Source organism: Pristiophorus japonicus, chromosome 10 (assembly GCF_044704955.1).
Source record: "Pristiophorus japonicus isolate sPriJap1 chromosome 10, sPriJap1.hap1, whole genome shotgun sequence".
Lineage (NCBI taxonomy): Eukaryota > Metazoa > Chordata > Chondrichthyes > Pristiophoridae > Pristiophorus > Pristiophorus japonicus.
This window is the reverse complement of record NC_091986.1, coordinates 137,493,537-137,507,453: the sequence shown is the minus strand read 5'-3', so window position 1 is coordinate 137,507,453 and position 13,917 is coordinate 137,493,537. Positions and strand designations below refer to the sequence as shown.

Sequence of the window (13,917 nt, the reverse complement as noted above, 5' to 3'; positions counted from 1 at the left end):
CCTACGTAGCACCATGATGCAGAAGGCTCACACAAGGTATAGCATTGTCAGTATTGCCCCCATACTTAAACTTCACCTTTGAAAGAAGCTCAAAACAGCAGGAAATCAGGCAGGACAGGTTCGCAGTTCTCTTTCCCCAAGGTTTGTATGGATGGACCATACCCAAGGTCTTGTGACTTCTCTTTCTCCCTCTCTTCCCCCCCCCCCATTAACTAATTGCAGTCTTGTGACTTCTCCCCTTCTCTCTCTTCACCCCCCCCCCACCCCACTCATTGCAGTCTTCAGAATCCTTCCGATCGGCACCTCGCTCGCCAGCCTCAGTGCAGAAGGTTTCTGATCAGCACCTCGCTCCCCAAACTCGAAGTCTTCTGATCGGCACCTCGCTCTCTCTCTCTCTCCTCCCCCCCCCATGTCCGGGGCGAATTCTGCCAGCCAAAGCTACGACCCTCCAGTCCTGCTTCAAGACATTCGGTGGTGGCGTGAGTAAAAAAAAAGGGAAAACTTCTGAAATCCAACAAATTTACATTTACTACGTTGACAGGTAAAAAAAGAACTTTATTATTGATTTTGACAGTGTTCTTGACTCCCTCCAAAAGCGTCAATTAAAAAAAAATGCCGTCTTTCAACGCCAATTTCTCAATGTGCGCTGGTTTTCTCAAGTGCCCAGAAGGTTTTTGGGAAGTGGCCAGATATGCCGACCTAGGAGGAAAAAATGTTGGCCAAACTGCAAAAATTTTTTTAAAAACGGTCCCCTATGACATAAAAAAAAAACTGGCCTAGAAAAATCGTAACTAAGTCAGTTCGCCGGCGCAGATCACAGGGGGAAACATGGAAAATAAATACGCCAAAAAAAACGCCGCGCACCAAAAAATGGCGCAAATGACCAGGGAAGATTGAGCCCAGAATCTTGTAGAATTAGTAGGAAGTTGTTACAATGGATTAAGAATTGGCTGCATTCTCATAGGCAGAAAGTGGTTCTTAACTAGCCTCTAAGCAAATCCACAGCTGTTAACAGTGATGTCCCACAGGGATTGACGTTAGGGACATTGATTTTTTTTTACTACCTTCATAAATGACCTAAGTATGTGCGTTGGGAGAATTTGGTCCACAAGTTCATGAGCTCTGAAGAACAAATTTCTGTAAGCAGATTTAGATGTACTGGGGGGAATGGGTCAAACTTCAGAAAATTGTATCTAGCTTGGATAAGTGCAGTGGTATGCATTTGGGCAGGGCCAACACCAAGTATGCTTACACTTTACACAGAACAGAAATGAAATTGGTTGAGAGAAAAGGGATCTTGATGTTAAACTTCATAATTCTCTGGAGGTTTATGATTAATGTCAAAAGGCCATAGCCAAAGCAAATAGGGTATTTAGTTGTATCAACAGGGCTATTAAATACAAAACAAAGCACATCATTTTGTCCTTGTACAAGAACTTGGTTAAACCACATTTAGATTACTGCATCCAGTTTTAGTTCTCTTGTATGTTAGGTGAAAAAGCTTTCATGAAGGTAGAGGAGAGCCACAAGAGTGATTCCCAGCTTAAACAACCTTACTCCTAAGTTTAGCAAGCTGGCTCTATTCACCATAAATATACGTAGATTTCAGGGTGATTTGAGGTATATAAAATAGTTAATGGGCGGGATTGTGTTCCTGTTGAAAGATTAAGGAAGACCAGGGGTCATGCATACAAGTTATGAGGGCTAGGTTAGATGTTAGGGTGTTCTTTTCCCAGAGGACAGCAGGCCTATGGAACAAGCTGCTGGAGTGTGCATTGTGGCAATTTTCTGCATATCTTTGAGAGCTGGGCCATTTGCTGGCTAGGGTGGAGATCACGTCTTCTAAAAGGTTGGTGAAATAGCAAGTAATTTAAGCTTTGTCAATGTGGTCTCCTGGACTCGTTTCCATCACCTAAGGAGGTCAGAGAAGAATGTCGCAGATTTTCCCAGTTTAAGCAACCAAGCTTCTTAGCCACACCATGATTGACATCACACATAAAACAATATCAAACTAATATACAAAAAAAGGGTAAGGCCTCTGCGTGTCTTTATTAATAAATGTTGTTTTATGATGAAAAACCCTCATGATACTGGTGTATATATTCACCCTAATCTGTTACAACCATTGTTACAAAACCAAGTACAGATAAAGTTATCACGTCCAATCAACAGAAGTGCGTGCAATGTTTTACTACATGTTTGCACTCTCCAATAATTCTTTTTGTTTTTACAATGGTTTAAAAAGCAATTGGAGCTAAAGTAACATTTTAGGGGTGTACAAAGCCAGTTCCCACACTTCATCATATGTTAAATATATTTAAGATTTCTTAGTACAATAAGTATCAGAATTTAAACTGCTGGTTGAATGCATTTTCTACTTCATTTGATCTCTAACTATGAAATGCACAGTAGCACAGCAGTTTTTATTTCTCCAGAGAAGAAAAGCTAAAAATGGAAGCAATCGTACTTACAGGTCTGCTGAGAATGGCTCCAAAAATGACAAGAAAAGGGCATGGCTTTAAGCTCAGAAGAGAAAGGCGCGTGGATAAATCAGATATAACTACTTTACAGAGTGGCGAATCTTTGAAATGCACTGCAAAGAGTGGCCGATAACACCAGTCATTTTAACATTAAGTTGGAAAGTCATTTGATCAGAATTGAGGGACACAGGTAATGAACATGTACAGGGTATTCTTTTTTTGAACTATGGAGTCAGCTGAATGGTTGAAAAAGGTCTTTCCAGTCTTTTACGTTCCTATGATGTACTTGGGTTATAAATAAAAATTTTAAAAATCATTTTTAATCTCAGATTCCCTTTCTTCCCCCTTAGTGGGTGGCCCACTGATCTTTATGCTATTTGTAATTATTCTTCAGGAGATATATTTGTCAGGAAAAATCCAACAACCTGCTACTACAAATGCTTTATTTTTAGGCCTATCTACGAACTGAGGGCACACTTTTCAATTGCATCTGGGGATTTTAAACAGTCACCTTAAAGATGAACTGCAGAATTCTCTTCACCTCAACAACTCTCAAATCTTGATAAAGATGATGTCCATCCAAGACTTACTGCGATGGTATTAGTTGAAATTTTCTAGCATCTCTGTGACTCTTGCACAGAATATATGAAAGTCACCATCCTATCATTAGTTCTTCAACTCTATCCCCCAAACATTGTCCGTCACTCTCGATTGCACCATTTGTCTTTCTCTATTTTATAAATACTGCTATGGTTATTCACAACTAAATTTTGCTGCCTTGGTTTCCTTCCAATATCAGCACATCTTCCGTCAAATTTTTTTAGAATCAAAGCTTGGCATCAATCCAGCCAATACACCTCAACTTATCTAATTCATCTTTTCTCCAACTTTAAATATTCTCGTGTCGTCATCAGCTGTAGCCCTTCACCTGTGTTACTAAATGATAAAAATGTAAATGAATATTTAATTATATATGCTAGCTAGACATTTAAATAATTTTCTTTCAAAAGTTCAATATAAATTATAGAGGTGCACAACAGGATAAGACCCTATGATGGTCTTCTGCAAGTGGGGGGGGAAAGAGGGAGAGGGAGAGAGCGAGAGCTCACAACTGAGCCAAATCCTACCCTCATTTAGTGCACACACACACATGTAGTAATCAGGAGTGGGAACCCTGACCCATTTTCTCCTCCCTAGGGGCACTGCATCAATTATAGTACTTGGAACTGCCTGCTCAGCTGAGATGCTAATTCAGAAGAAAGTAGGTATCAGACCTGGTCTACATGGTTCAGCTACTTACTGGATTAAACTCACTGATTTTTGAGAGCGCCTTGGAATATTCCTTTCAAAAAAGTTAAGGGGAGAGAAAATTACTGTGTGATTTTATGCAAAAATGTTATAGTATCCTATCCTGAAATAAAATTGTCAATTTTAAAGCAATTAATGCTGCTGTTCAAGTAACCACATTCATATTGACTTAAATGTAGCCATCATTGATTTGGATTTAATCCTTTTAACTAAAGGCCCACTTACATGTATCTACACTATATATTTGTGTTAGATAGATCATTAAAAAAAAAAATCAATTTCATGGGACAGGCCAGTCAATTTTGAAAAAAAGATATATATACAAAAGAGATGTACACATGAATCTAGGAATATGCAGAGTATTCTTCCCCAAAAAAACATTAAACATTGGGCAAATGCAGAAACAACAGCTGAAAATCACGTGGGGTTTCAAACTGCTATGCTTCACTTTGAATTTTGAGTGTAGAATCAACAACTGCATAATAAAATTACAAAATCAACAGGGTTTAGAGAAACAAAATGGAATAAATGTAGTTTAAAAAAACAAGCTGGGCCTCTGTGCAAATAGGTCCAATGTCTCTTCATTTGGTTTTGTGATATAAACTTGAAATCAATGTATTGTGCCATTATTATGAATTTAAAAAAATCAAGGAACATAAAAGCACAACACTTCAAGTGGAACTATGAATTGCTGTTTGTTTGACATACCTTTCACTATGCTGAACGTTAAGAAAAATGAGACTAAGCACTGTTACACAAGGTATCAATGGTTAATCAATCCAAAAATGTGAAGTGCACGCGCAAACTACACAACTGCAATACTAAAACATCAAGTGTCATCATTTGAAAAATTTACATTATCCCATTTCATGATTACGTGGGGTTTATCAAGCTAAAATGGCATTTTCTTCATTACATAATAAAATAAGTCATAATCAGCTCATGTAGTGTAAACAGAGTGTAGAAAAATTCACAAATTACACATCTGTCAGTAACCCCCAAAATGATCAGTTTTATTAATCTCACTTATTAGTGTCAACAACCTGCTACATATTATGGTGAGAATTAAATATGTATTGTTTACTTGAAACAAGCATAAGGGCGCAAGAAACAAGCATAGTGTGAGTGGCACAGCTGAGTGCACAGGTAACACTGCCAAACATTCAGCTTCATACATTACGGACGTCTGATTTCCATTAATCCATTATGAAAGTGTGTACTCTCCATTAGCTGCAAATTACAGATCAAAATTTGCTATAGTTATTTTTACAATCTTACCATCGTAGTCTAGTAAGTTAAATGGTAACAGTTCCATTAGAGTACTCTTTACATGAAATTTAAAAAAGTTTATATATCAGAGTACAGTATATAGAGTACTTCTAGATTCTAGGAAATCTCATTAACTACTTGGTAAGCAAAAGCTACAGTATTTACTGCCACGTGTTATATCTACTTCTCTTAATTAGCTGTAGCTTCAGTGCATTTAAACTGTGCCCAATATCTTTGTCAAAAGGAAAGTAATTAGTGAGCATTTTTAACTGGATTAATTAACACTGCATTTTCAAGGACAATACACCCCAATCATCCATATTTTCTAGCTAATTAAATGTACATTGGGGAAATTCTAGCCCAAGCAAATGCTAAAGTGATTACTGAGAAAGTGAAGAGATTCAACTTAGCCTTTGGAAGGCAACACAAGTTTAATAGAATTAAAGACATACAAGCAAATAAACAGGAAAAACAAACAAAATATATCGGAAAAAAATAATTAAAGACACACAACAGAGCGGCGAATCCGTAAAGAGAACCAAGAAAGTATCAGAATCTCATAGCATCTCTGCTCTGCATAATTGTTTAGATCTAAGGCTTTTCTCCATGTCAAACCTGGTCATTGCCAGGTCTGTAGCCTGCATCACTGCAAAGGTTTGATTAGATACAACTTCTCTCCGCGTTCACTTGTGAAGATAGGTGCTTTTTTGTAGTGTTCTACCAATTCATCCATGGTGTTAAATCGACGTTGCCCAATACAGTACACTCCATCTACTAGCTGGACCTTGAAATGTTTGTTCTTTCCTGATGCCTTTAGTGATATTGAGAGGTCACTTGGCTGAAAGAAAAGTAATTGGTTATGACTATATTGTTAACACAGGAATATCACCCATAAGACATTTAATCCGGTAAAACCATCTGACCAGATTACAGTTACACTATCTAGTCAGGATAAATGTAGTTATAAACAAGATGTTTTACTTCAAAACAATTAATCCTGATCGCCGCCGCCCCCCACCCCTTCCCCGCACCCCCCACCACCACTAGTAGAATTGATGGTTATATTTTATAATAATTACAAGCTAATATGCACTTTTTAAGCATTCAGCTTCTCTGGGGCACAGCACTGATCGTTATATCTTTTGAGGAATGCGGTAGCACTTGTATACTAGGAATGCTATGAACTATCTGTGCATTTCATTAATTCTACTGGATTAGACATCACACAAATCATTTTTGCAAGTGTTTTTAAAGAAACAACATGCATACTTGAGAAGCTGACCAAGTTCTTGTGTACTCAAAGGCAGGTTGTAACTTTGTCAGAGATGTGGTTAGAAAGTCAAAATTCTGGTAGGTGGCTCTGAATTTTACATATATTTAGACAAAGTTCAGCAAATATAATGGGCACATTGAACAGTACTTTAAAAGCTAAATATCAAGAAACACTAATTAAAGCCATTGAATAGTCATAAAATAAAAAGGTGAATGGATGGAAAACCTGAAGATTGAGGAAAGGACTGCTATGTACTTCACAAGGAATAATATTTGCACAGAAATTAAGTATATAAAACTTTGGCACTTATAATAGTCCAAGGGGGAACCTGTGAATTGCCTCCCCCTCACCAAACCTGTTGCTTCACGTGTGCCTGAGCCTCTGTTCATGGCCCAACTGGCTGGTGGATCGTACTGTAAGAGAAATTTGGCATTAGGGGTACCAGCGGGACAAGGGTTAAAGTGCTGGTTCCTGCAATGGCCCATAAGGAGGCAAAAGGCCTCTCTTCAACCTTGTATCAAGGCTCCAGAAGTTATCAATGCAATAATATTCCGACAGGATACGATGTGAGAACCTAAACAGACATTGATAAGACCTTGCGAAGAGGCTCGAGGTGACTCACAGGCACCAAGGAAATGTATAACAAATTCCGACCTAATGAAGTCATTCTAGTCACGGCCCAAAGCGGTCACGAGGGTCTTGGCCTGTCAATCCAAAGTAACACTAATAAGGTAGTCCAATTAGAGAAGTAGCACTGATAAGGTAGTCCAATTAGAGAAGTAGCACTGATAAGGTAGTTCAATTAGAAATCTAGGGAGGTCTTGTCCAGGAACAGAGGGGTTTTGAAATGTATAAGAGTTGTATGATTGTGCTGTTCGGAGAGCATCTCCACTCACAGGCGACTGTGATAAGAGGTGTTCCCGGACGTTTGTAATAAAGATCGTTATACTTTGCCATCCGTCTCTGTCTGCTAACTTCGAGAATTGCTACATGGGCTGGGGCGAGCGTCGACCCTCTATATCAGTGGGCCCGCTCGTGGGAGAGGAAGCCTTCCCATCTCCCCCTTACATTTGGCGCTGCGAGCAGGGTACGGACTTCCCGAACGGAACAATGACCCAGCTGTTGGGGTGAGTATGTTTTAATTTACCACCTTCAAGTTAGAGCTGTGGCATTGTAAACCGCAAGGAAAGGACATCCGTACAAAAGAACCATCTGTAGTGAGTCCCGGAGGGACGGAGACGGAGGACAAGGACGATCTAGGGGTGAAAGGGGGGTCAAAAGGTGCATCCTAAAACGCGCGCGTGGAGGTAGCACGGCAGTGCGAGGGGATGACGCAAGGGAAGATATAGAGGGAGAGGGAGATCTATTGACCCGAAGCGGTACGAGCGCACGGTGCTGGGACGAGAGAACAGCAGTGCGATCAGGGTACGATGCAAGGGAAGATATAGAGGGAGAGGGATGTCTATTGATCCGAAGCGGTACGAGCGCACGGTGCTGAGATGAGAGAGAGAGGGAATAGAGACAACGTCCCTGAGCAGTGACGGGATATATTGACCCAAAGCATGCAGTGGTACGAGTGCATGGCGCCAAGGGAAGACATATAAATAGCGTCCTGCATGCCTGACACGAATTTAAGGGAGTACCCAAGACCCTCATAGCCCGAAGAAGATGGGTAACATGGCTAGTAAAAAGGCAAATAAAACCAATCATTAATTGTAACTTGCGTAATTACGTAAGGCCATAAAAAAAGCTGATAATGACTATCTTAAGTGACATATGGATCCAAAATTAGAACCGGCCAACCAATCAATAAGTTTTGTTGAATGAAAAGAGACTGTTGTAAATGTCTGGTCGTTGAGTGAGAGTCCCTGTGTGATTTTGTGACTGCGGAATGAATTTTTATGTTGTCATGTTTCTGAAAGCCTGGTTGGAAGAGGAATGCAAGTGTCTGTTTATTTTAGCTCCACCCACTTTTCTAAACAGAGTGAAAGTTTTTTAACCCTTTGTAGTGTTGTCCTGTATGTGGGAAGTTTTAAGACATTTTAAGTTAGAAACGCAGGTGTGGATTTATTCGGTAAGTTATGGAGCTAGGAAATGCACAAAGGATAGGTTTGTTGAGCAGAAAACAGCAAGCTTTAGCAGTTTAGAAGAGACTTTGTAACGACCTTGAAACTGGAATTTGAGATAACGAAAAGCAGCCCTCCGTGTAAAATACAAAACCTAATTTGAAGAAAGGAGATCTGAAAAAAAAAAGACGTAACGTACTAAAGAATTTTTTGGATGATTACGTGAAGTCACATAATGACATCAGGCTTTCTTATAAACCTGTAAAGGAGTTAACCCTTTCCATTGACAGCTGTTTTATACTGGACATTATTAATTTGGATTTCTAAATAGAATAAAAAAGGCTCACCTGACAGATAGAGGAAATGGTGGGATAGTCAGAATAAAAATAAAAACAGAACTAGCCTATGTAATAATACTCGCCTGATACAAATAAAAGAAAGATACTCAAACAAAACAAATTCAAGAGTTAAAGGCTAAGATAAATAAGCTGGAAGAGATTTTTTTTTAAATGGGACCAGATGGTGCGCAGTGCGCAGCCATAGCACCATCACCTATGGCAATAGAGCCCACGGTGGATAAGTGTAGTCCACAAACCCAACCTAACCCTTACCTCCGATTTCACAGAGTGACCTCGACATGCATGGATAAAAGATGAGTAGACCAGAACCTAACACCTGGTGACGACCAGGATCTGTTTAAAATTTGCAGATAAAACACTCACCGAGATGGGACCGCAGTGGCTACTTCGACTCTGGAGACTCAGGATACTGGGAACCTTAAGGCCCACGCAAGTACTGGATAATACAGATGGACTATGAGAGATATAGCACACGCAGGAAAGACACAACTGCATGAACTAGCTTTGTTTAATTTAACTGCCGAAATATGCATCCCAGCAGCCAAGGACTGGAGCAAGGACAGAACTTATTTTAACGCATGGCTATGTATAGTGTATTAAGTAAGGTTGTAATGCAGCAGGCTGCCGATGCTATGGGCGCCAGTATGGGGAAGGGCGCAGAAATCATGCCTGGGCAGACGAAGCTGCAGAACAAGCAGCCAAATCCACCCCGCAAGAGAAACAGAAGGGTGGGAACAGAACCGAACAAAAAGGGGGGCGGATGGAGTGTGAAGCCCTACCACTGCCCCAACAACCACCCTGGGGACAACAAATCTTCCCAGCACAACCACGCAAGTCCCCCCATAAGCCTGTCCATAAAGACTGAAGCCAAAGGGGGGCTAGTAATAAAAGAATCTAAAGAAAGGATATAATTAGGATGCGTCAGCGACTACTTAACCTAAATCTAATGGATACCATTCTTCCTAGCTTTTGTGGGAATGAGACTATAAGTCTGTATTATAAGTCTGTACCAGAACCTAACTCAGAGAATCCTTGAAGGTCCAGAATCCACAACCATGAGATTCAATACCAGAAAAGGGATAGAACGAGGTCGAACGAAGAGGGATATACTGGAAATGCTGGGCACGGGTTACGCTGCGGGACTTGCAACAGTGAATACCATAGACCTGTATGCAATAGACGATAGGGTCAATACCTTGACGCAAATCTTGAGGGGTGTGCTGGGGAGGGACATGGATAACCAAGTCTACAAGCGCGGTTGGGAGATGGCGCGGAAGGGGAACTGTTACAGGTGGCCCATACCTTGCAGAAACATGCCAAGACCATAAATTTGATCCATGCAATGGGAAACGCTATAAGTAAACGATTACAAGCTGAGATAGTTTGCTCTGGGTATGGGGCCTGGATATTAAGTGAGGTACAACATAAGTTGGAACAACTCCAAAATGGGGACATACCAGATTGGATCCCAAACAGTATACTTAACTCGAGATAAAAAGGTGAATAACACATGCGAGGTACGAAGGAATAGCCACGCATGGGTGCCAAAATTCAGATGTATTACTGGGCGAGTGAATATGATTGGATTTGTGTTGTCCATTCCACAGTATGATGTAACAAAGGGAGAGCCCTTATACCAGATTGATAATATTGTTGAAGTGAGAAACCAAACTCGGTTGCGTTACCATCAGCCTGCCAGATGGGCGATTAAAGTTAACAATAGTACCAGAGGCATTGCCATAACCGACTGCTATAAAAATAACCAAGTGGTTTTATGTCGAGGTACGCCATGAATGACGAATGATGAGTGCGGATTCCACCAGATAAATGGATGTATGCTGAGTATCACTCCTCTTGAACACGACCTGGAGACCATCGCTGCCCCGCAAGGGAACGGAGAGTGGCGCGTGAGCACGGGGGCAGCCAACTTAACCATATACATCCCGAAACAACGGAAATCATCCACGGAACAATACCGGAATTAAATGAGGAACAATTAAGTCTGGTGCAAGGAATCCAGAATCAAAGATGACAGTATATCCGGCTGATGGAAGAAATAGACAACTTACAGAGAGACACTAACGCAATGCTGGCTGATCAGCCCTGGTACTCAAAGCTCATTGGACTTGATAATCAAATTCACCCATGGATAAAAATAATATCACATGTACTTATAGTAATGCAGGGCCTGGTTCTGATGGTAATGATGGGATTAACATGTGCACGAATTAAACAGGTCAAACGATACGTCAGGGCACGCACTATGATTAAGGCCATAAGGGATGAAAATTTAAGCAGTCCCACAGGAAGGACTTACCTTATATAACTCTGTGGGAAGGTTTCAGGAGGTCCAGAAGCTTCGGAGATGGCCACCCAGGTGAACGAACCTATCTGGAACTCGCCTACAGGGAGATAGTTATCGGGAAATATGGCCAGCTTGGCGTATAGCCAAGGGCCAAAAGGGGGGAATTGTAAGGGAAATTTGGCATTAGGGGTACCAGCGGGACAAGGGTTAAAGTGCTGGTTCCTGCAATGGCCCATAAGGAGGTAAAAGGCCTCTCTTCGGCCTTGTACCAAGGCTCCAGAAGTTATCAATGCAATAATATTCCGACAGGATACGATGTGAGAACCTAAACAGACATTGATAAGACCTTGCGAAGAGGCTCGAGGCGACTCACAGGCACCAAGGAAATGTATAACAAATTCCGACTTAATGAAGTCATTCTAGTCACGGCCTAAAGCGGTCACGAGGGTCTTGGCCTGTCAATCCAAAGTAGCGCTAATAAGGTAGTCCAATTAGAGAAGTAGCACTGATAGGGTAGTTCAATTAGAAATCTAGGGAGGTCTTGTCCGGGAACAGAGGGGGTTTGAAATGTGTAAGAGTTGTATGATTGTGCTGTTCGGAGAGCATCTCCACTCACAGGCGACTGTGAATAAGAGGTGTTTCTGGACGCTCGTAATAAAGATCGTTATACTTTGCCATCGTCTCTGTCTGCTAACTTCGAGAATTGCTACGTGGGCTGGGGCGAGCGTCGACCCTCTATATCATTGGGCCCGCTCGTGGGAGAGGCAGCCTTCCCATCTGCCCCTTACAGTACCAATCCTGCCGTTCACTCTATTTTTGCTAAAAGGATCACAATGAGAAGTTGGACTACTCTAGCCTCCAAAAAATGTGAAATGGCTCGCCTGTTCCATAAGTTCACAGTTGTGCAGATACTGATTGATATTTTAAACCCCAGTACCTGATTTGAGTTGACACATTCTAGTGACAAAGGTTTGAATTTAGTTATAGTAACACAATCCATATAGCTTGACTTATGGACAAGAATATGTTCTTTTAATTCACAAAAGGTGCTACTAGATAATGATAGAAATTTTATGGAATGTACAGAATCCAGCACAAGCACTCCTAAACAACGTACCACATTTGAGTGAACCAAAGTTAAAAAACTGCATGTGGTACATGGAAATCTTTGGCACCGAACACAAAATTCAGTTAAGAGAGACACAGAAATTTCCATGAATTTCCTAATATGATTTCAAGAGAATTAAAATAGCATTAACAGATTGGTAGATGACATACTGATATAGAATGAAGCCGTACTCTCACCATTAATGAAAGGAAACTTGGACTAGGACAAATAATCTTTCTAACAACTTGAAAAAGGAAACATCTGCATTTCTGGAGGTATTAATCAGGATTTATTACCAATGCTGATCCTAAGGTAAGCCTTCTGGTATTTCACAAAAAAATATTTTATGCTCTCTTCCTGCCCCCTCTTCCCAGAAGCCTCACAAAATATAGCAGATTGATTATTATACATAAAAACCTTGGAGAGAAGCAAGCAGCCAATAAACAGATTTGTAGAATGCACAAATCAGTATTGGTTAAGCAGCTAGATTCAGGTATCAGCTTCAGATGGGCTGAAATTTAGGTTCTGTAATGGCAAACTAGAATTTTAAATCTGCAGTTTCCAAGTCAGAATGAATGAGATCTATAAGTGCAAATAACAGATGTAATCTCAGCAGCGCAGGCAACATGTAAATGTGCATTTCTGACCATGGTGCCTACGCAGACTAAAATAACTAACGTAGTCTGACAGGCCTCAGTACCATGAAGATCAAGGCCGAAGAGCAGCAAGAGCAATATTATGCCTCAAGTCTTCTACTGTAAATGCAAAGAGAGGGGTGCATTTTTACAACTTATGGATACAAGATCTTAGTAAATTGGGAATGGTAGATCTCTAATTTACTTCTGCAACTTTCCTCAGTCTCGAGATCTCAACATTGTAAAATTCAAAGATTGTAAAATACTTGAAGGGAAATAGTTGCAGGGACTATGGGGGAAGAGCAGGGATATGGGACTAATTGAATAACTCTTTCAAATAGCTGGCACAGGGCTCATGGGCCGAATGGCGTCCTTTTGTGATGTATAATTCTATGACCAGAATAGGGAAAGTCTTAAAAGTACTAAGGGGGTGGTGCGGGGGTTGGAAAATGAAAGTGAGGCCAATGGCGTATCTGCTTCACAAGATGAGGGAAAAAAGAAAGCATCTGACAAAAGCAAATAAATTGGGGGGGGGGGAGAAATGTTTCTTAAAGCCGTGTACTTTTTCCTCCCCAGAGTGCATTCTTGAAGCCGAAGCAAGAAATTCTGCCTCTTTTAGTGGAAGAAAACCAGTAAGGGAAAAACATTTTGTTCGAAAGCAATAGTAAAAATGCACATTAAAAAAAGCATGCAAACTTTTCACTTTAGGGGAGAAAATGGAAATGGACTTTAAGATTTATACAGTGCAATAGTGCCATCTGTTGGCATTGAAACTGACTGAATATTCCCCTTTTAAAAAAACACAAATGAAAGTTTATCAAAATAAAGGAATTTTATTGGGTGGGGAAACCAGGAGCCATTTTCACATGGGAAACATAGCTTTGACATACAGTACACTTGTGCCCAGTCCTAAACCCCAAATGATGAAATTTCTACGAGTGTAATAGTACAAGTCTGATAATATCATCAGTATAGACAATACCTAATCTTAAGAAATCCAGGTTTATCATACAGTTTATATAGGAAAGCATGAATACATTTTAAGCAAATTGGAAATGGAAACACCCCATAGATGTCTTTTTATGCCAATATATTTATTTAATGGCCACTTACT

At 40.5% G+C, this 13,917-nt stretch overlaps 1 protein-coding gene across 6 annotated transcripts in view; it reads right to left on the bottom strand.

Moving 5' to 3' along the window:
* Nucleotides 1-4,654: 4,654 nt before the first annotated feature.
* The window catches only part of nck2b (NCK adaptor protein 2b), a 156,987-nt gene continuing 147,724 nt past the window's right edge, over nucleotides 4,655-13,917 (bottom strand). For all 6 annotated transcript variants that reach the window (XM_070892110.1, XM_070892113.1, XM_070892109.1 and 3 more), the window contains one exon: nucleotides 4,655-5,895. In XM_070892110.1, coding sequence (XP_070748211.1) covers nucleotides 5,701-5,895 — 195 coding nt within the window. In that variant the 3' untranslated portion in view covers nucleotides 4,655-5,700. The remainder of the gene's footprint in view (nucleotides 5,896-13,917) is intronic.